General features: G+C 35.3%; 1 protein-coding gene and 1 pseudogene across 3 annotated transcripts; both read left to right on the top strand.

The window, feature by feature from the left end:
• The first annotated feature begins 3,291 nt into the window (after positions 1-3,291).
• Positions 3,292-4,236, top strand: LOC142633054 (RING-H2 finger protein ATL32-like; annotated as a pseudogene).
• A 3,418-nt stretch (positions 4,237-7,654) lies between these two features.
• Positions 7,655-22,869, top strand: LOC142631196 (uncharacterized). 3 transcript variants are annotated; one of them, XM_075805298.1, is made up of 28 exons: positions 7,655-7,882; positions 8,010-8,184; positions 8,352-8,491; positions 8,598-8,714; positions 8,941-9,081; positions 9,204-9,587; positions 9,690-9,847; positions 13,382-13,503; positions 13,655-13,746; positions 14,020-14,266; positions 14,393-14,453; positions 14,700-14,848; positions 14,955-15,025; positions 15,129-15,296; positions 16,376-16,447; positions 18,270-18,371; positions 18,450-18,539; positions 18,844-18,919; positions 19,021-19,114; positions 19,222-19,291; positions 19,395-19,574; positions 20,513-20,635; positions 20,728-20,811; positions 20,939-21,123; positions 21,270-21,408; positions 21,502-21,561; positions 22,115-22,219; positions 22,325-22,869. In XM_075805298.1, exons 1-28 carry the CDS (start codon positions 7,763-7,765, stop codon positions 22,436-22,438), a joined length of 3,639 nt encoding a protein of 1,212 aa, XP_075661413.1. In that variant the 5' UTR covers positions 7,655-7,762; the 3' UTR covers positions 22,439-22,869. The 3 variants fall into 3 exon arrangements, with proteins under 3 accessions (XP_075661413.1, XP_075661412.1, XP_075661411.1); XM_075805297.1 differs by having other exon boundaries at positions 9,204-9,602; XM_075805296.1 differs by having other exon boundaries at positions 9,204-9,847.
• Positions 22,870-23,514: the final 645 nt, after the last annotated feature.

Here is a 23,514-nt window from a genome sequence, read left to right as displayed (position 1 = left end):
TTCGACTGAAGCAAAAGGATGCCCCATCAACAAAATACACTGTGACTAAAGAGGAAGAAAGCTAGGGTTTTATTTATTTAATTTTTTTTAAAGGCTTAACAAGGCTCATATATATTCACTTATGTCACCTCACTTGGGCTTCATATTCTATAGTATATATCTCACTTTTAATATGTTAAGCCCAAATCAATTTAATTCATTTAATTGTAAGCATCCTTTGTAATTTACGTATAATAATTAAATTGGTATCAAAATTATGGGGTGTTACATGCAAAGTGTGAAATTAGTGTGTGAAGTTGAGGAAGTGAGGGATGAATATAAATGGGGAGGTGAAGATGGTGTTGTGTGTGTGTGTGTGTGTGTGTGTGTGAGAGAGAGAGAGAGAGAGAGAGAGAGAGAGAGAGAGAGAGAGAGTGAGTGAGTGAGTGAGTGAGTGAGGGGACTGTGTCTAAGTTCAACATGTTTGCTTACTTTTGACTAAAGACAAGTAGTGGATCAGCTTCACTAAAAAGACTTGGTCCGATCATTACCGTCCTCTATTCTTAACCATCGACAATGGAGCTTGGTCGGCAATGGAGCTGGGCAAGATGGGTCTCAGTGATGAGGGAGAGAGAAAAAGAAATGAGAAGGAAAAATGAAAGAAAGAAGAGAAGTCGGAGAGAGAGAAAAAGAAAGAAAAGATAAATTATTTTTTTAATGAGAGAAGAGAGAGTTTAATAAATAAATAAAATTTTAGCTACTTGCTACAGTACACAGCCACTATTGCTACAGTGCTAAATAGCTATATTTAGCACCACTATTGCTAGTGTTCTAATAGGTTAAACTCTATTCTTTTATAGTACATGTAAAAAAACCTATTATGTACTTCAAAAGTTACAAATTAAACTTAATATTTTTAAAAGTAACTATACTAAACCTTAAACACAATGTTATTTTACCTAAATGAGTAAAGTTTTAATTTCTTGCTTTCCTAAACATCAATATTTAATTTGTTACCTTTTAAACTATATGTTTTACTATGTTACTTCTAAAATCCTCAAGGTCTAATTTGTTACTTATGAGGGATTCAAATTAATATTCTTCTAATGAGAGAGATGATGGATGGTGCCACTACTCTTTGGGTAGTACTATTGTATTTTTGTTAGTGGCTAAAATATTGTTTATGTCATTTGCATGAAATTCATATATTTTTCCTAAAATTTAATAAATTATTTTTTGTCCCTAAACAATCATCTTCATCTTTAAAGATTATTGCTGAATTTTTTTATCCCTTATGTTCTGTCAAACCATAAAAAATGAAATCATTATTTTGATGTTATTAAGTTATTTGAAAATGTTAAAATGTTGATTTAGGATATTTGACTTTTTACATAATTTGAATGAGAATTCCTCTAATCCACAACATGGCAATCAACAAAATCATGTACGTGTATTTTTTATCACATAAGTCATGTGACTTATTTAATAAGCCATATAATTTATTTAAACAATACATGTGTATAGTTTTATAAATAATCATGTAATGTGTTGGAGAAAATTTCTTCAAACTGGTTTGGATGAAAACTTTTTCTTGTTAATTTTTATTATTTGTTTGTAGGAATCCACATCAAGTGACTATTAATATGCTTGAAATTACATTCACGAACGTAAGGATATTTGACGAAGAACAAATAATTCTCATCAGATTTTCAGAAAATAAGCTAAACGTGGACATATTTATAACCTTGGGAGACCAAATTCTCATATATATATATATATACACCACTTTGTGGATGTAAGTAATATTTTCTTAATAAACAATGAATGGTCAAACACTTGTTTAATGTAACGTAAATGCGTGTTTTTTTTTTTTCTAAAAAAAAAATCATTAGTTCAACATCTCATAATATAATTTAAAATAAATCTCCTTCTCGAAATTTTTTTTATAAAATAATTCATATATCAATGTCAATCTAACCTAGGCAGCCTAAACTAATTATTTCCCGTGACAATATCACCATTGTGTTACCTTGACATATCTTTGGACAACAAGTTCACCGATCTATTCTCAAAAAAAAAAAAAAAACAAACAAACAAACAAACATGTTTGCTAACCTATGCTGCAAGGAATCTCTGTGCACCAACCAGACAAGGAAAAAATGTTATATTATGAAGGACCAAAGCTGACAAGGAAAAAATGTTATATTATTAAGGGCAAAGTTTAATTGCAACTCTACTCAATATCTATGGTTTTTTTTTTTTTTTTTATATACAAGATATAATTTTTACTCTAGTCTAATTTAAATGTATATGTGTGTGAAGCTCTCTCCTGGAGACTTAAACCCCGGCCCTTACCCCCCACACCCCACAAGCATTTATACTTGTAGAGTGACCACTGCACCAAGGGTATGCGGTGGTAATACCTATGGGTTCTAATTAGCTTAATTGGTAAAGTTTCTAATGGTTGAATAAAAGATCTGGAGTTCAATCTCCGCTTACACCAAAAAATAATTGGTGCCTTGGTCTAATGATAAAAAGTTATTATATGGAGTAAATGTCATAGGTTAAAACTTTCTAAAAAAATATTTGATATTTTCTTTTTTAAATATGAATGGCATAAATGCACTTTTAGTTCTTACATATTGGTTTTTTTCCATTTTGATCCCTACATTTTTATATTATCACTTTTAGTCTCAAACTAATTAACGCGTGGCATTTAAGTCCTTACCGTCACCCAACTAACAGAAAATGCTTACATGGCTGATGACACAGTAAAATAATAATTAAAAAACCTATTTTGGCATTAAAAATTTGTCACGTCAGCATCTAAATTAATTTTAAATAAATAAAAAAAATTAAAAACAAAAAATTACAAATCTAAGAATATCAAAACTTGTTCTTCAATGGTCTTCTTAAATCAAGAAATAATTTTTTAATTAAATTATTATTAATTTACACTTATTTGATTCTCAAAAAAATAATAATAATAAATCCAACAACGACATGACATCAAACCCATAATCAAAGAGCAAACCCAGCAACGTCATTTTCCGTTATTTGAAATCCAAATAAAAAACAAACAAAATTATTTTTTTTTTTTAGTTTTAAAGTGAACACCAGATTTTCACTACAAACACCAAACACAACAAATTTCAAAGCCACTCATACAAATTTTGCACATGCATATGCCCAGACTTACCATTCCATCCGCAAATAAAAACCATAGTAGCAAAGCATTCAATCTATTCACCAAAACAATCCCATGAGTCCCCTTCGGCCCGTATCGAGAGAAGGTGAGATCGAAGATTCACTATGGGGTTTCGATTTACAGAGCTTGAAGCTCCAGCCATGGAGGTTGAGAGGGCAAGTAAGATCGAGATTAGAGAAAAAGAGAGAATGGGCTGGGTTTAGAGATAGAACCACTGTAGGAGGTGGTGGTGACGCAAGTTCGAAGCTCTGCTATGGAGGCAATGAGCTTCGGTTAAGAGAGATACACTCGACAGGTGGGAAGAAATGCGCAGTCAAGCGCGGAAACACCAGATAGCTCGTTCGATTTGGATTGGGAGAACAAGTTGTTGACGGCGATTATCACTGTTATACTCGTTTGCTTCTTCTCTTTCTTGGGCTTCTTCTCAATCTACCTTCGCAGGTGCGCTTGAGAGCGCGTGGCCGCCGCGACAGCTACCCAAATAGATTCCTCTTCCTCAAAGGTCTCAAAATCAGCAAAAGCGCCCTCTAATGTGCCGTTTGCTTAAGCGAGTTCGAGGACCATGAGACGCTCCGTTTGTTGCCCACGTGTTCCACCCTGTTTGCATCAACACCTGGTTGAGGTCTCGAGTCACATGCCCTGTTTGCAAAGCCAAGCTCGCCTCGGAGACCAATCGACTCGTTGACGATTCGTCACATTCGAGTGAGTCGAGCAACGACCCAACTCAGGAAAATTCGGGTACCCAACTCGACTAACAGCAAAACCATGTTGTGGTTAATGTTAAGGAACCTGAAAGCAAAGATTTGCAATTGCAAATGGACGAGACAGTGAATCGAACGAGTGGGAAGCTCCCTAGATCGCACTCAACGGGTCACTCACTAATTCAACGAGGTGATAACACAGAGAGATACACTCTACGATTGCTAGGGGAGGTGAGGATCCAAGTTCTTTTATTATGGGTTTGCTCTTTGATTCTGGGTTTGATGTCGTTGCTGGGTTTATTTCTTGATTTAAGAAGAACATTGAAGAACAAGTTCTTATGTTCTTAGATCTGTAATTTTTTGTTTTTAATTTTTTTATTTAATTAAAATTAATTTAGATGCTGATGTGGCAATTCTTTAATGCCAAAATAGATTTTTTAATTATTATTTCATTGTGTAGTCAGCCACATCAGCATTTATGTTAGTTGAGTGACAATAAGAACTTAAATGTCACGCGTTAATTAGTTTAGAGACTAAAAGTGGTAAAATGAAAATGTAGGGACCAAAATAGAAAAAAACCAAAATGTAAGGACTAAAAGTGTATTTACACCAATATGAATTTAGACAAATTCATCGTTGGATTGCATTTCTTTTTATATCCTCCATATTTGTAAAATTTCAAAAAGATGAAAATTTATAACTATACCATCAATCAAATATTTAAATTTTAAGTTTTTATACTCTAAAATTATGCATAAAAAATAAATTTGTGGATTAAATTCTAAATAACATCCAACTAACATGAAATTTGACATATATGTTAAGAATATAAAGAACTACAATCCAATTGTTACATTTTCAAAATATGAAGCCATTTTAATTTTTTTAGTGGAAGTTGTAGTCAACCAAGTTTGTAACCAAGCTTTTTCCTATTTCATCAAAATAAAAATTGTCCTATTATTATTAGATAATTGACTAATTTCAAAATCATGCTTAGATTTTAAAATATTAATTTTAATACCTATATTTTTAAAATACACAATTTAAGTATAATTTCTTAAATGATGTGACTTAGGTTCCTCCAATTAAATTCAATTATGTGTTTGCATTAATTAATGAATTATATAGTTGAATTCAATTATCATTCAATACAAAAAAAAGTTTTTTTATTTTGGAATTCAACTAAGGATTCACATTTTTGTTCAATAGAACATTCAAACGCACATATAAAAGTATAAAGGCTATAAAAAGTCCATAAATTAATAAAGCTTTCAAAAAAAAAAAGAGTCAAATATTATATGTCTTATAATGGAAAAGAATTGAATGACATGGACAACTCAATACATTTCGGGGTCTAAGACGATAAGTTTTAATGATTTTTTTTAATTTTTTTAATATTTGTTAATTTAATTTTGTGTATTTATTTTATTTAAAAATCTTTCTTCTTATCTATCAAAATATCTATAAAAACAATTGTTCTTCTAGCCTAATGAGATTAAAATTGTTAATATACTTTTTGTATTTAGCTTTTGTTAATATCTATTTTACTAGTTGTTAGGCAATCTTCATTGCTTATTCAACATATCATAAGAGCATTAACATTAGGTATGCTACATTTTTAGCATTTAGCCATGATTTTAAAATCTAGTACAATTAAAGAACTGCTTTTGCTCCTCATTTTAAGGGTTTTTACCGGACCGAATTTGTGCTCGATTTGTGGTTGAACTGGATGGTCCAATCCGATTTTGAAAATTATGCATTTAGCACACCAAAAAACGTCCCACATCAAATGTTCCAAATGGTAAAAGATTTAGTAGGGATGAACTATACAGTTCTGTTAGTAGAATTGTATCATAGAAATGCTAAAAACTTTTACTCTTTTTTTTTCATTTTCTCTCTCCTCTCACATATTTCTATCTCTCTCTCTCTCTCTCTCTCTCATGCTTCTCTCACTCTCACTCTCAGCCTTTCTCATTCTCTTCCTCTCTCACTCACACTCTTGGCCTTACCATGCCTCCGCCTCGCCATGCCACACCGTTGAATCTCTCTCTCTCTCTCTCTTGATTGACGAGTTATGGGTTTTTTGTTTTTTGGGATGGATTTTCAGAAGTGAATGTGGTGGGTTGTTGGTGGTGTTGAATGAGTTATGGGACAGGTTAAAGATAAGAGAGATAGGTGTTTTTAGAGAAATTAAATGAAATTTTTATTAGTTGTTTATATTATTTTAATATGTTGTAATGTTAAAATGGAACATTTGATGTAGGGTGTATTATCAAATACTATATTAAAGTAGCAAAAGTAGGATTTTGTGTGTTATTTTAGCATTTGGCATAGCACAGTTGATGCTAGACTCATAACAGTTTAAAAAAAAAAAAATCAATTTAGGGTTTCATTTGTATAAAATATTGGCTCAAAAATTTGAGGACCTTATTGAAGATGTGGAAGGAATGCAAACCCCCCTCCACACACACACACACACACACACACACACACATATATAAGTTAATTATGATTCTACATTTTGGGATTTGCTTGGGTACAAGTTTGGGACCTTTTGTCTATTTAGTGGAGGGCCTTGAAAGTTGAAATCTTTAAAAAAAAATTTGGGACAGGTAGGGACCTAAGGCCAAGGCCTTGAGATGTCACTATTGAATGGAATGGACGGAGAGTAACTATTTGGTACTCCTAAAATATAGTGATGTGATATTCACTCATTTTGTAAAAATAATAGGCTTTATTATGAATTTAATCAATAAGATTCACTATTCATGTGAGAGGAGAATATACTAAGAGTACTTGAAAAAATTCCATGTATATGTATAAATTATTGGAAATGAATAAACATGAAATGGGAGAAAGGAACGACAAAAGTTGACAAAAATCAATGGATTGTCATTTGCATAGGGAAAAATTGGTACGGGCCCAATTGAAGCAAGTTTGATGGACAACTTAACAACAACATTAGAAGCGACAATAATCCAATGAACTCAAAATAAGCTTCATCACACTAACAAAAGTAAATAGTCGATGATACAATTATTCAATAGATCATGACTTAATGATTCCATCACTAAGACTTTGAAAGTAACTCTTTCACCTTCAGAATTCTTAAGAAAAGAATCATTATCATCATATAACAGATGAAAAATGTTGATACAACACTTGCAAAAAAGAAGAAGAAGAGAAAAATGCTAACATAGCAAACGAAACTCGTGCCACATCATCCACCTAACTCCAATTCATAGATGTCGTTTGAAACGTAATCCGTCCTCAACTACTAGATGGCGATAAGGATATTTTCAGTCATTTTGAACTTTCTTGAGATTAAAAAAAAAAAAAAAAGATAAGCCCAAATATTCAAATTTAACCCAAAAAAAACACAAATTAACCAAATTGGATAATGGAGTTTTCTTATTTTTGGTAGGAAACAGTAAAGTTTTATTTTATTTTGGAAAACAAAAACTCAAATTCATAGACACCGTTTGAAACGCAATCCGTCCTCATTTAATAGATAGCGACAAGAACATTTTCGGTCATTTGGAACTTTTTTGAGAAATTTTTTTAAAAAGATAAGCCCAAATATTCAAATTTAACCAAAAAAAAAAAAAACACAAATTAACCAAATTGCATAATGGAGTTTTCTTATTTTTGGTAGGAAACAATAAAGTTTTATTTTATTTTGGTAAACAAAAACAAAACAATAAAGTTCATACCATAATCTATCTCCTATAATATCTCCTTCTCTCTCACACACTCTCTTTTCGGTCATTTCTCTCTCTCTCACATTAACTGAGGCAAAAAGAAAGAGAAAAAAACCAAACAAAAAAACAAGACTAGAAGAGAGAGAGTGAGAAAGAAAGAGAGAGAGAGAGGCATGGTTTCAACAAGAAGAAGTGGATCTCTCTCTGGTAACACCAACAACAACAACAACAACAACAACAGTAAAAGATCATCTTCCTCTGAAGATAAGCCTCCTTCACCAAAGCGTCAAAAGGTTTTTTTTTTTTGTGGAAGAAATGAAATTCAACGCTCAAGATTTTCGATTTTTTGTTGTTGCGATCTGTACGGTGTCGTTTTGGTCTAGGGCTTGTTTTCTTGACGGAAAGTTGTGAAATTTTCAGGTCGAGAATGGCGGAGAGAAACCGACTCAAGCGGTGGCGGAGAATTCAAAAGAATTGTGCGAGCCGTCGACGGCAGATCCGTCGGAAAATGCTCCGATCGTCGGAGAAGACGCCGTGAGTACTCAGAAAGACGAGGTCGCGCCAGCCACCGCCGTTGATGCTCCGATCGCCGACGGTGGGTTCTTTTTTTTTTTCTTCTTCTTCTTTGTTTCGCTCTGTCACTCTCTCACTGTGCTCAAAGCTTTATCATTTCTTTGTCTGTGCGTTTCGATTCTGTCAAAACTTTACGATTATCGAAACTCGAAGTTGAAAGTTTTGTTCTTTTTTATTTTTATTTTTTAGGAGATACGCCGAATCCGATTTCATTAGTTGATAAGCCGAGGAGTTCGTTCTCTTCGTGGAGTGTATATCAGAAGCGAAACCCGGCTTCGACCTACGAGCTTTCGACCCCGTGGTGCAAGCTTCTATCACAGTCTGCACAGGTTGGGATTGTGTTTTTGTTTTTTTTTTTTTTTTTATAAGGTTGAATGGAGTTGGGAAGTGGGTTTTCATTTTTCTGTGTGGTAATTGTTTGATTATATGCCGCAGAATCTGAATATTTCGATTTGCACTGACACATTCGCCATTGGGTCGAGTAGAAACTGCGGTTTATTATTGAAGGATCATACTATTAGTGGGACTCTATGCAAAATAAAGCACACCCAGGTATACCTTGTGTTTCAGTGTAATTTTACTTAGTTAGAAGTTTTGTAGGATAGTTATGAAATTAGGCATGGCTTTGATGACAATTAAGTGAGTAACAAGCAAGCACATATATGTATTTGTGATTGTACTTGGGTGTATGTACTTTGGTTTTCTATCTTTTTGGAGATGAAATCCTTAGAGATATGTATATGCAGTATGAGTACTCATTGTTTCTGGACATGATCAGCGCGATGGTAGTGACTCAGCTGTGCTAGAAATTGTGGGGAGCAAGGGACTGGTGCAAGTAAATGGGACAACTATCAAGAGGAGTAGCAGCTGCATGCTCAACTCGGGTGATGAGGTGGTGTTTGGGGCAAACCATGCTTATGTATCCTTCTCTTTGGTTCTTGGACGGTTCTTTGTTATATTCTTCCTTGTGTTTTCCTGTGTGTAGCTATGCATGTGTGTTTGTGACTGTGTTCATGGGCACCTTAATTCTTGTCAACATAGATATTTCAGCATCCCGTGCCTGAGGTTGCAGCCAAAGGTACAGAGGTTCAAAGTGGTGTTGGGAAGCTTCTGCATTTTGAAAGGAGGACGGGGGATCCTTCAGCTGTAGCTGGAGCTTCCATACTGGCATCCCTTTCGGGCCTTTCCAGCATGAGACAAGATGTATCACGTTGGAAGTCTCCAACTCAAACTACCACTAAAGTCAACCAGGGTCCTGAGGTGCCTGCTCAATCCGTTGTTCAGGATGGCACAGAGGTTGAGCTTGATGGCCTGGAATGCAACTCGGCACCAAACACCGGGAGTGATAAAGCTGCAGAACCTGGAACCACCAACAGGAACTCTCCTCATGACTGCAACCCGGACTCTGGCATAGAGGCAGGCAATGTAAAATTCTCTGGGGTGAATGATTTGCTAAGGCCTTTGTTCAGGATGTTAGCTCGATCAACTAGTTGTACTCTAAAATTGAGCAAAAGTATGTTTAAACAGGTTTTGGAAGAAAGAAACGAGTGGATGAGGGATTCGCAGCCAACATCAACATCGGGTATGTCTGTGCGGTGTGCGGTATTTCGAGAAGAAGTTCTCTTAGGAATTCTTGATGGCAGGAACTTAGACGTTTCATTTGACAACTTCCCATATTATTTAAGGTATGATTCTTTCATTTTACCATGTTGTGATTAATTATATCTCTTCTAATCTTTTAGATATGTATGTCTGTGTGTTGTGTACAATTTAAAGACGGGGAATATTTATTAAAAAAAAATACAGGGAATTGTAATAATTTGCTTAATATTTTGACTTGTTTTCCTTTATCATGTAGGCCCCCCCATCCCCAGGTTCTATGTAGGCAGCTCTTGTCTAGTGGATAACATATGTTGTGTAATTTTGAAATGTGTTATGGTTTCTGGAAACTAAATTTTTGTTGGGTTGACTTGATTTGTCTATTAGACCAACGCTTCTATGTTACTGTATTTCAAATACTAGTAGGTGTAAATTAACGTAGTAAAAAAAGAGATTTCGGGAATAATGTGGCTTGGTAGATGCCTTTGTCTTGGGTAGAAACCTAAAAATTATAAGATATCACAAATCATTCTAGAAAAAGGCCCTGTTAGTCTAGATTTTTGTTATGGGCAATTCCTTTATATTGTGTCCTTTTTTTATTTTAGATGTAGCTTTTGGCTATCAAATCATAGCTTTTAAGTTATCTTTCCTCAATAGAGGAATAAAAATCAATCGTATAAATTTATAATGGATAAAATTTAGGTGCAACATCTTAGGTGCAGTATATTAGGTTCCCCAACTGAATTTCAGCACTTGGTTGCATTAACCAATAAATTTTGATAAGTAAGAATAATTTTATTGAAAAAATACTACTTTCTACAAAAAGCACAAAGTAGTCTAAAGAAAACAAAAAAATTATGTACAATAAGAAAGAGTCTATAAACATGAGAATGGAGTCACTAGATGTGAATCCCTATGGATGAGACCGTTCAAACAAAGTGCCTACAAATAAGCCGAAAGGCTGGTCCTCCAAGTTCTCCAAATCCTCAAACATGTGTCTGTTATGCTCTGTCCAAATAATCCCCATCAAACATGGCGGCGCCAAATTCCAAATACCCAAAGAGTACTTCCTGAACCAATTCCTCCAAGCAAACACAAGTCCATTCACTCCCACATAAAACCCAAGAGACTCCACCCCAAACAAACTAAAGCAAAGCTTCATAACTGATAGGCTACACTGCAATGGAGCAAAGGTGATCCACTGCCTTCCCACTACTCTAGCACATACAGTTCAAATCCACTTAGGTATAACCCCTCCTCCTAAGGTCATCACTAGCATCTTCCCCCACGCTGCTGTCCAAGCAAAGAAAGAAACTTGTCTGGGAGCCTTAATACTCCAAATACCTTTCCTAGGGAAATTGAAAGAAGTGGATCCCTGCAAATCATTATAATAAGAACAAACACCTCACCCATTCTCTGCCTTCATTGGGAGGAATATGAGAGTCCAAAGGAGGAATAAAGGCATCCACCAAATCCAACTCCCAATTGTTAAAATCCTGGAAGAATCTCACATCCCAACACCTCCTTGTCCCCACATCCTATCTCACCATTAGAGACTCTACTAGAGCCTCTCGATTAGTAGAAATATTGTACAAAACTGGGTCAACCTCTTTTAGAGGTTGATCACCACACTGACAGTCATGTCAAAACAAACTTGATTCTCCACTCCCAACTTCAAATTGAATGTGCTAGTGAAACTTCTCCCAACCCATTTTAATGCTCCTCCAAAGACCACAACCATGGGAACCACTACTCAACTTAGAAGTCCAACGCTCCCTTTCCTCCCCATACTTTGAAGCTATCCTCGATCCCAAACCTCCACAACCCATTTTAATGCTCCCCATACATGTATCCTCGATCCCAAACCTCCACAACCCATTTTAATGCTCCCCATACATGTATCCTCGATCCCAAACCTCCACAACCTCTTTCCCAAGAGAGCTTTATTGAAGGTGGTAATCTTCCTTGTCCCTAAACCACCATTAGCCTGCATGCCTTGTCCCATCCTACCAATAAAAAACAAATGGTATTATCTTTTCCAAGGATAATTAAATTCAATGCAGCTAAATGCTTGAATTTAATTGGAAAACCTAAAATGCTCCACCTAAGGTATTGTACTTAAGTTTTACCTATTTATAATTGAATGCAATAGGTTGTGAAGCTGCTTTGTATTGCTGTAGTGTGGCCTTGATACCTAATATTCTAGGTCTAAATTAAAAATGAAAGTGGTGCGTTACCTTATGAAGTAAAGGTTCATTTATTTCTTTTATTTAGTAGGAGGAGATTGTAACAGAAGAATAAGACAAATAGGGGATGGTATGAGGCCCTTGGTTTACAATGAGGCACCTGATCTTGTCAAGATAATGCCTTGATCTCATTTGTTTGAAAATTTTGAAGCGGATTTTCTGGATATTAGAGTTGTTTTTTATTGATGTTTTCCTTAGGACTATGTCATGATGAAATTTCTCCCCTTTTCCTGTCCTCTTTGAGAAGAATGGTCTTTATCCAAATTTATGCGCTTAAATCATTTGCCTTTGTCATAATAGTTTTCTATTTTCTATTAAGAAACAAATAATGTTGTTATTTCAAGCTTAGAATTTAATCGATCTCCACATTTTCAAATCAATATGATTTTCTGCTATTGGGTTTCTTTCATGGACTTGCTCTGGCTATAATTCACTTTTAGGGATCTTATTTCCTCCAAAAGGATTATCTCATGCTAAATGCAGTGTGGGGGAATCAAAAGGTAGTACAAGCTTGCTTATAGCTCTTGTTCCCTGCCCTCAACATGAGACAGGTTTTGAGAATTAGGACATATCCTCTTGATGAGTGGAACTTATGGACTTTGAGGCAGGGATCCATTTTACTTGACGGTAATTTCAGTGTTCTGTGAACTATCTATTTTGGGAAGCCAAGTTGTAGTGACAAACAATCCACTTGACATGATGCAAAACAACTTGCTTCTATTTGAAGTCTTCTTGGGTTTGATGTTGTGAATTTTTAAGCTCTGATACCATTTTTTTTAAGGTAAATACTAGATACTCATGTACCTCCGGAAATTCAAGCCTAGGAAGCACGGGTGCTTAATTTAGGGTGTTCTACCTGTGTTGTACCTATGTCATACCAGTGTCGTACCGGTCTCATGTAATAATTTTTTAGAAAATGCTTGCGTCGCCGTGTTTTACCTGTACCTGTGTCCTTGTTCGTGCTTCCTAGATTCAAACCCCCACCTCACCCACTGCCCCATGCTTATTGGGGGTGGAGGTGTGCCATTTAGCCCAAAGGCCTGATACCATTTATTTATCATTTTGTTTATTCTTTTTGTTATTCATTTGGTTTCTTTCAGCCGTGGAGATTAGCTGATTAAATGATTGGTAGATAACCAAGTGTGTTGTGGTTTCCTAACTAGATTACATATACGTGGGAGTTTTAGTGTGTCCATTGGCTGACTGGTAGACACAAGTTGTTGGATGGTTTTTGATATTGAATTCTACAATCATAATTACATATACGCATGAGTTTTAGTGTATCCATTGGCTGACTGGTAGACAAGATGTTGGATGGTTTTTGATATTGAATTCTGCAAACATAACTTGTGGTTTCATTTTTTACTCATGCAGTGAGAACACAAAAAATGTGCTGATTGCAGCTTCATTTATACACTTGAAGCATAAAGAACATGCAAAGTATACCTCGGAGCTTACTACTGTGAATCCGCGAATTTTGCTCTCTGGTCCTGCAGGTTTGTGCGTATATATATTTTTTTTAAACCAATTTTAATCTCTAGGGTGTAGGGTTTGAGATATATCAATAGATGTTGAGGCTAGATTTGTTGTTTACATTCCAGAAAATTGAACTGCAATTTTTTGTTTTGTTTTTGAACCTCTTTATAGGGTCGGAGATATATCAGGAGATGTTGGCAAAGGCACTTGCTAATTACTTTGGGGCTAAGTTGCTCATATTTGATAGCCATTCATTGTTGGGTGTAAGATAAAATTACTTTCTTGACTCTGATATTAGAATTACAGTTATACCTATTTTCTATTTGATAATTCTGGAATTAAGCTCTTCCTCTTTCCTTACTTGCTGTTTTTATGATACCCAGTGACTAAATTGATCATTCACGCATGGTACAATGATTTGCTGCAATTTTGTTTAGTTTTTGTATTCATTATCTGATTTCTCTTTTGATGTTTCTTTTTTTATTTACCAGAGATGATCAGGCTAATTGATTGGAATATTAATAACAAACATGTAGGGGTTATCGTCGAAGGAAGCAGAGCTGCTGAAAGATGGAAATAATGCAGAGAAGTCTTGCAACTGTGGCAAACAAAATCCTTTACCCATGGACTTGGCTGCGAGCATGGATCCGTCAGCAGGTGAAGCAGATATACCCAGCTCTTCAAATGCACCTTCTCCTTCTGGCTTGGAATCTCAGCCTAAGATGGAGACTGACGCTGTACCCTCTTCTTCTGGGGCATCTAAGAATGACTTGTTTAAACTAGGTATACTTTTTGCATTATATTTAGAGATGACCTTTGCATGTGGATTTCCAGCTTTCCATACCATTTGGATGTTTGGATTTCCTTTTGTTTCCTCTGGATTCATTTCTACAAATATGATATGTGCAGGTGATAGAGTAAAATTTAATGGTTCAGTTGGTGGCATGTATACAGCAGCATCTTCTTCACGGTAAAAATCGTTATGAATAATTGCCAGTGCTATATTATCATCTTTTCTGGATGCTTCAGTTTCAGATATTCCTTTCCCATTTGATTGTTTTTGTTATTCGCTTGTATTCTTCTGAGGGAATTCATGCTTAGGCTCTCTTTCTATCTAAACTTAATATTAGATGGCCTTTTTTCTTGTTTATTTTTGTGCAACATGAACTTTTAAGGTGGTCTGCTGTAACACATGCTTAGTGAACTTAACGTGTAGGGGCCCGTCTAGTGGAGCCCGTGGAAAGGTGGTATTAGTTTTTGAGGAGAACCCGTGGTCAAAAGTTGGGGTTAGGTTTGATAAACCTATACCAGATGGGGTTGATCTTGGAGGTCGGTGTGAGGCAGGTTTTGGATTCTTCTGCAATGGTAAATTTTACTTTCACACCATTTTCACAAGCTTAGACCTCATAAGATGTCTTATTATTTTCATCATTTCTATTGTTATATGTTGAATCTCTCTCTCTCTCTCTAGTTTCTGATCTTCGTTCGGATGGCCCGAGTGTAGAAGAATTGGACAAGTTGCTTATTAACACTTTGTTTGAGGTAGATTTTCTTCCTTGTTCTAAACAATTGATTCTATTTAGATTCTCTTTTGTGAATAATATTTTCATTAGCTTGTGGATGACTTTTAACATCTTATTGCCAGGTTGTATTAAGTGAGAGCAGAAGCTCGCCTTTCATTCTGTTTATGAAAGATGCTGAGAAGTCCATTGTAGGAAATGAAGTTTCAACATTCAGAAGCAAACTTGACAAGCTTCCTGATAACGTGGTTGTAATTGGTTCACACACTCATACTGACAATCGCAAGGAGAAGGTAATGTTTGCATTGTTACAAATTTATCAATCATGCCGGGGATTTCATTTTCCCTTCAATTATATAGTCTGATATGCTTGTATAATTAAATGCAATGTGAGATGAGGTACAGCTTGAGTCTCAACTTCATCCTTCCTCAACTTTAAAATGGAAATGATGAATAAAGATTACAATGGCTTTTACGACATGTATTGAACATAATGTGTCTATATTCTTACATGCATACATCATTTATGTCTATTTTGAATATGACATAAATTTGGCCTATATTATCACAATTTTCTGGCACTTATATCATACATTATGTAGATCATGCTGTTTGAAGTGACTTATATACTTGTTTTTCATTTCTACACCTAGTTGCTGCAGTTCTAAGTATTTTTCTTATTTTTTGTCCACTTATTACGAGGGTTTTTTTAATTTTAATTTTAATTATTTTATTTTATTTTATTTAATTATTATTACTTTTAACAATTACTAAATCAGGAACTTATGTAGATACGAATATTAGGTACTAGGTTAAAAAGTAGTAATGCTGACCATCATTCATTGATGCTAGGAGGATATCAGTAGCATAGGTGTTAACACTAAAGGAAAGGTTTTACGATGCCACCTAGTCTATTTGGAATGCCTGGAGGAAGGACCAACCCGCCTTGGTCTGGGAAGGGGTTCAGGAGGGGTCTGCCTACCAAAGGCCTATGGGTATACCAATCTGAGAGAGTTGAAAATCTGACTTGCTTGGAGAACTACTCGGCACATTCTACTCTAATATTTTTTGCTGCTTACTGTGATGGTGTAAACCTACCATCTAAGCAGCATTCCTTTATACCTGTTATTGTGCTGCTTAAGAGAGCAATGTACTATCCTGGGTAGCATTAGGTGTGGTGAGTTAATTGTTATTTCAGATGAGTAGAGAATGCTAAAGAAGCATGATAAAGAGGTCATTGCAGTCAAGTAATGTGACACCTTGGATTTGTAGGGGATCCAATGAATTTTGCTTGTATGTTGCATTTTAAGTATTTCTTATGGCTTCCTCATGTAGATCTGTTTTCTTCTTACCATATATATTTTTCTTGCAGTCACATCCTGGTGGTCTTCTTTTCACAAAATTTGGCAGCAATCAAACTGCTCTTCTTGACTTGGCTTTCCCGGTAATGCTTAGTCTCTAGATAGTTCATGGGTTTCCATTTTTCCTTGAAGTTGTACAAGTTTTGGTTGATGTTTTCCTATTGTGAATGTGGGTTGTTCTTTCTGAAGTAGAAATAAGCCTCATAATGGTACTGCTTCCTGGATGTTCAGTTTCAATAACTTTTTCTAGGATTATGAAGATTTTTTGGTTAAAAAATCTTCCTGCTTGTATTATTAGTTTTTTCTGGGTGTTTTTTTTGGGTGCATAATCCTTTATGGAGGCACTTCCAATTTTCCATAAATTTGATTCTGATTTTGATGTTTGTAATTTATTGACATATCATCATTATTCTTTGTTTGCCTTTTGCTACTACATCTGTCTAATATGTGTGAAAGACATAAGTCTTTGTTGCTTTGGACAAAAAGAAACTTAAAGTTGAGGATGTTTACTTTACTAAGTTAGGAGTTTGAAATGTATGTGTTATTATAATCAGCAATGTTGAACAGTAATTTCCTGAACCTTCTATTGTTCAAAGTAAGAATGACTAAAATGTTGTATGAAAGAATATATGTAGATTATTAGGATGGGCTGGGATAAATTTGCTGGTTATCCTCAGTATGTGATTGGGGATGGCCAAAGAGTGATGAAATATGGTGTGGGAACCAATTGTTGAAGAGCTGCATTTGGAATTATATGCACTTGCAGTTGAGAAGGAGGCCTTGATGAATTCTTACTTGGACAATTAGAATGTGGGGGGGGGGGGATCTTCCCCTTGGAATATCAGGCTTATTTGTGCTTTTAATGATTGGGAGTTTGAATCAGTAGACTCTATGTTTAATGTTCTACGCATTTCCAGGGGGAATGCCCTGATTAGGTGGAAGGTGATTAGTTAGCAATAGTAAGTTTGATGTCCATTCTTATTAAGAGGTTTTGAGATGTACAAATGGTGTCTTTCCTTTAGAAGTGCCTTTGGTGCAGTAGGCTCCAGCTCCAAAAAGAGGCACATTTTTTGTATGGATGACAGTATGCAGGAAAATTTTAACAACTTATAACCTTAGTAGGATAGGTGTATCTTTGGTGTATCATGGTGAAACTGTGGATTATCTTTTCATGCATTGTGATGTGGCCCGTGAGCTATAGTCTTTTGTATTTTCACTGTTTGGGGTCCATCGGTAGTCCCCAAGAGAGTTATGGATTTACGTTTTGGATAGAAGAACTGGTCTGGTAAACAAAGGAAATTTTTATTTATTAATTATAGCCCTTTTATGTCTATTGTGAGTAATATTGAGTGAGAGGAACAATCACACCTTTTCGTTCTATGACTTCTATCATTTTTCCTTGGCTTTATTCCCCTTATTTTTCTTCTGATGATATGCCTACTTCATTATACTTTAATTTTTACTGGAGGTAAAAAAACTATGTTTTATTACAAATATTGAACAATGTTTTGATAACTGAAGTGCAATTCTGAAGTAGGAGGGAAGATATGAGGGCACTGTTATGTTGTTATGGGTCATCTTGGGAATTGACTTCAAATTTTATATGGGACTCATGTCCACAATTAGTTTTATTGAGTTTTTGCAGGTCTAGGCTATTACTGGTTTATGATATATCATGGGAGAGTGGTTGGAAAGTTGGATTTCTTTCACACTAGTTAATGGTTTTTATGTATAAATGTCTTTGCATAAAACCTGTCATTCTATGTTATGAAAAATGTCTATGCTCTCTCTTGCACATACACAAACTTAATTTTTATGGGCTTGTGCAGATTGCTGAATGGAAATTGGGAAAATGTGCTCTTTCTGACAGAAATTGTTAATGTTGCTGCCTTTTTATTTTCTCAGGATAGTTTTGGAAGATTGCATGACAGGGGTAAGGAGGTCCCAAAGGCGACAAAACATCTGACTAAGCTTTTTCCCAACAAAGTAACCATTCACATGCCACAGGTCTGTTGTAGTGGATTCCTTACCATCAGTTGGCTTTGCTTACTCAACATATTCTGGAGGCTTATTAATTCATTGCAGGATGAAGCACTTCTTGCATCATGGAAGCACCAATTGGATCGAGATTCTGAAACCCTCAAAATGAAAGGAAATCTGAATCACCTGCGCACTGTGAGCAATTTTGCCCTTCTTAAATTTTAGATCATAAGCATTATTGTTGCTTTTAACACAAATTATACTATTACTTGATAAATTGGTGCTTTAGTTATTTAATATTATAGATAAAGTCTGGCAAAAGTTTAAATTTGAAAACCCTTTTGTGTTGTTAGTACCTGTGTAGTTTCATATTTTTCTAAATTGATCATTGTGAGTACGTTAGCATTTTTCTCAAAATATTTCTCATATTTTGAATGTATGTATGTTAGCATGCAGTGTTTTTCAAATGATACTCGCAGTTAATGTTCATTATTTGTAGGTTCTTGGTCGGAGTGGGATGGAATGTGAAGGACTTGAGACATTATGCATTAAGGACCAAACACTTACAAATGAAAGTATGTTTTATTCTTCTATATCAAGACATGATGATTTGCCAGTTTGACTATCATTATTATTATTTTTTTAAAATTCTATTATATTTTGTTATGTTTTGCAGGTGCAGAGAAGGTAGTTGGGTGGGCTTTGAGCCATCATCTTATGCAGAATCCTGAAGCTGATCCTGATGCAAGGCTTGTATTGTCTAGTGAGAGGTAATTGATAGTTTGTTTGCTGCCATCATTTTAAATAGTGGTTGGCTGAAATATTAGTTATTGGATGGAAATTACACAGTTGTAATGCCATATTGCAATTCTGGCAGCATCCAGTACGGCATTAGAATCTTGCAGGCTGTCCAGAATGAATCTAAGAGCTTGAAGAAGTCACTTAAGGTGCTTATTACACTTTCCTGCTAGGAGATGTTACTTTGACTAGTTTTCTTTAGTGCATCTATAATATAATGATCATCAAACTGATTGTTTTGGCTGAAATCAGGATGTTGTAACAGAAAATGAATTTGAGAAAAGGCTTCTAGCTGATGTTATTCCACCCAATGACATTGGAGTTACTTTTGATGATATTGGAGCTCTTGAAAATGTCAAGGATACATTGAAGGAGTTGGTGATGCTTCCGTTACAAAGGCCTGAACTTTTTTGCAAGGGACAATTAACTAAGGTTTAATCTCTTAGTTCAAAGAAAATGAGCTTCTTCATTTAAAGATTGATGTGTTACGATTTATTTATCTTTCATAACTCTATATATATGTGTGTATTTTAAATTAAGGGAAACCTTTTCATTTTACTCTTAGGATGTTGGTTCCATCATAAACGAGTTAAATGGACACCTTATTCATTTTCACCTTTTGTTTTTGGTATTCTTAATTTAAATAATTTAACCAAAATTATCAAATATAAATTGTTTTAAAAGCTGATGTCTTCTACTCCTAAATTTGCCACATTGTGATTGCCCAAGTTTTGGTGACATTTTTTTTGATAGGTAATAGAACTTTTATTGAAAAAATGAACATCGTGTCTTATGAATTTCTGGTTTTCTGCGCAAAAATAATATATGCTTGATCTATTATTTATGAGTTACCATTAAGCAAGAACATGTATCTTTGCATAAGTAATCTACATACATGAAAGTGCAGGTTTCAAAATTTTTACTGTTATATCTTTGCCCTTACAATTTGGGTTTTTCATATTTTAGATCTTGACCATGGCCTTAGATGCTTCTCTTTCCTTAATAAATTTGCTATAAGCGTCATTCCGTGGACAATTGGTAATTTAACATGATATTGGAGTAGGAGGTCCTGAGTTTGATCCTTGTTTCCTTCACTCTACCTCTCATTTAAAATCTCATGTGTTTGACATCACCTAGTAAAAGGGAATTGGAGCCCACATGTGAGGGGGAGTGTTAGAAGTATGTGGTTAAATGATTAAATTGACCATATCTTAATCGCTTTAGATTTTGGGAGAATTGGTAATTTGACACTTCTTTAAGATTTGATGCACACATACTGGTGCAACACCGCACTTGTATAAATATATGGTATTGAACTTGTTTTGTTATGAATGTCTAGAACTATCTCACTTTACATCTTTTGTTTCCAGCCCTGCAAGGGAATACTATTATTTGGCCCCCCTGGAACTGGTAAGACTATGCTTGCGAAGGCTGTGGCTACTGAAGCTGGTGCAAACTTCATCAACATTTCCATGTCAAGCATCACGTCTAAGGTTAACAATTATAATTTCCTCGTTGATCATGACAAATCTCTTTAACGACTTCATTTCATAATTTTAGACTCACAATCTTGTCCTTGCTGCAGTGGTTTGGCGAGGGTGAGAAGTACGTAAAAGCTGTTTTCTCACTAGCAAGTAAAATTGCGCCTAGTGTGGTATTTGTCGACGAAGTAAGCTCTTTGCCTTTTTATACCCTTGCATGTTGAATAGTAGTTTTGTTGTATTTGAAGTAAGCTTTTTATACACTTTCATGTTGAATATCCTCAATTTTTGTTTTTTCGCTTGGTCTTTTTATAGGTTGACAGCATGTTGGGCCGGAGGGAAAATCCGGGGGAGCATGAGGCCATGCGTAAAATGAAAAATGAGTTTATGGTGAACTGGGATGGCTTACGGACAAAAGATACAGAACGGGTTCTTGTACTTGCAGCCACAAATAGACCTTTTGACCTTGATGAGGCAGTCATTCGAAGGCTTCCGCGTAGGTAAAACATCATGTCAAACTGGACCCATAAGTCTCATGCATGTGTATATAAGAAACTCACTACTGTGCTTACATGCATACACATTTCTTGTGCTAGGTTATATCATTTCAACATACTGGTAACTTTGGGCATGTTTTCTTCCACAGATTGATGGTAAATTTGCCAGACGCTCCAAATAGGGCGAAGATACTGAAAGTTATACTGGCAAAGGAGGACTTGTCTCCCAGTTTTGATTTTGATTCAGTTGCAAGTATGACAGATGGATACTCTGGAAGTGACCTGAAGGTGTTTTTTTGTTACTAGTTTCTTTGGTAGTTGATGGTTTTATTATTTAATAAGTGGAGTGACTGTGATCATATTTGCTCTGTCATCTTGCAGAATCTATGTGTAACTGCTGCACACCGTCCAATTAAAGAGATATTGGAAAAGGAAAAAAAGGTTTGTTTCTTCCATCAAATCAACGGACAGTTTAGAAATTTATTCTTGCTCAACAGTGTTCTCGTCACTTTCACTTTTGATGTTTATAAAATTATTTGGGGTTGGTAGCACCAAATCTTTTACTGTCAATCCAGTTTACTAATATCATGAGTTTGCTGATCAAAATGCCAACGAATATGATGACCTTCAAATTGTCAATTGCAACCCATTGTTTTTGGATACAAAATCTTTACACTTGCTTTGAAATGAGAGCTTAAAAATTAGTATATACAAAATGTCCAGTAGTGTGCTCCTTTCTGGCATATGTGGTTTTGAACCCATTGTATACACCAACCTGTTCTTGCCAATGAGAGATTGTGGTATTGTGTTCAACACGTACTGGGTTCACTTTGTTAACTTTCCTGCTCCCTTAGATTGTGGTATTAAATAAAACTTAGAATTGAGGTGAAAAACTGAAGAACATGTACCTGTTCCCTTAGATTCATAACCATCTTATGCAGGTGCTCTTTGTCTAGATGCATAGCTTTTCTGATCTAATATGTTAAACTTACAGGATCGTGAAGCAGCTTTAGCAGAAGGTAGATCTGCCCCAGCTTTGAGTGGCAGTGCTGATATACGGCCTTTAAACATGGATGACTTTAAATATGCTCATGAACGGGTAAAGTGAATCTTAAATATCAATTAATACAATATTTCCCCTTGCTTGTTTTAATTGCCTTTTTTTTTTTTTTTAATATGTACTGTGCTTTTTATGTGGATATAGGTATGTGCAAGTGTTTCTTCCGAGTCTGTGAACATGACTGAGCTTTTACAATGGAATGAACTCTATGGTGAAGGGGGTTCTAGAAGAAAAAAGGCTCTCAGCTACTTCATGTGAAGGCTATCCTGTACAAATAGTTCTTTTCTCATAATTCTCTGCTCTTGGTTCTAAGGCTGTGCTTTAGGTGAATTTTGCTGCTCCTCTAGGGCTTTGCTAGGGAGCCATTTTGTCTGTAAAATGAAGTATAGGTTCTTAAATAATTTATCCCCGAGTTAGATTTGTGATGGTGGAAATAAAGTGAGTGAGAGCCTTTTCAAAGTCTTGGCCTGGCTCCGCTGCTTTTGTTTTGTTCCCCATCTCCTTTCTGTCAACATAAAGATCTTGTCCTTTTAAATTTAGAAAAAGAAAGAGGACCCTGTGCATAAATTTGTAGTCATTCTTTATGGGGTTTGTTCGAATTGAACAATAAGCAATGATGCTTACACCATATGATACTATGAATTGGCTTTATGAATATGTTATGTAAATGCATGCAGAGCCTGTTTAAATACCTTGTCTCGTTATATCATGAATTATGGTTTCCTTAACATAAGAAAATTGAATGGTTGGTTCATCAATTCGGGCTGAGCAAGAACATTGTGGCCTTTATAATGTCAGCGGTGTTAATCTCGCACTTAAAAAGTGTAGCTCAGTGTCAAATCTTTGTATGGGGATTTTTATATTGCCTCAAAACCATTTCATTGTGGAAATTGTTTTTCTTTGGTGTCAAAGATCATTGAGTGAAACTTGCCGTGCATGGCAAAGTGGAATGAACTCAGTGTCTTAATAAAACAAAATGGCGCTTCGGCCCTTGTGCAACATAAACACATCCATTTAGCTGTATGTAAAATGTTTTGAGATATAAAATATTTTACATTGAAAACATTTTTACTTTATGGTGTTTGATTGTGTACTTGAATTTGCTGTGAAAATCGGTTTTTAGTATTTGTGTTGCTGTAAAAAGAAAAAATTTCCTAGTTCTCAAAACCCACCAAATGCAAGCGCAGATGCGCAAGCCAACAACCACCCAAAACACAACCATCAACTACCCATAAATCTAGATCAAAAAGCCAAAAAAAGCCCACGAACCCTGATTGGAAAGATCTGAAACCCATAAGGAAAACCAATGATCCCAGAGCTTGATCTAAAAATCT

This window comes from Castanea sativa, chromosome 4 (assembly GCF_040712315.1).
Source record: "Castanea sativa cultivar Marrone di Chiusa Pesio chromosome 4, ASM4071231v1".
In the NCBI taxonomy this organism is placed as follows: Eukaryota; Viridiplantae; Streptophyta; class Magnoliopsida; order Fagales; family Fagaceae; genus Castanea; species Castanea sativa.
The sequence above is the reverse complement of the archived record's forward strand: the minus strand, read 5'-3'. Positions and strand labels throughout refer to the sequence as shown.

Excerpts from the sequence above, each read along its gene's own strand:
- LOC142631196 (XM_075805296.1), top strand. The coding sequence starts at position 7,763 with ATGGTTTCAACAAGAAGAAGTGGATCTCTCTCTGGTAACACCAACAAC. Across the intron at positions 9,848-13,381 it reads AACTTCCCATATTATTTAAG|TGAGAACACAAAAAATGTGC; the intron begins GTATGATTCTTT and ends TTACTCATGCAG. Across the intron at positions 19,575-20,512 it reads GCAAGGGACAATTAACTAAG|CCCTGCAAGGGAATACTATT; the intron begins GTTTAATCTCTT and ends TTTTGTTTCCAG.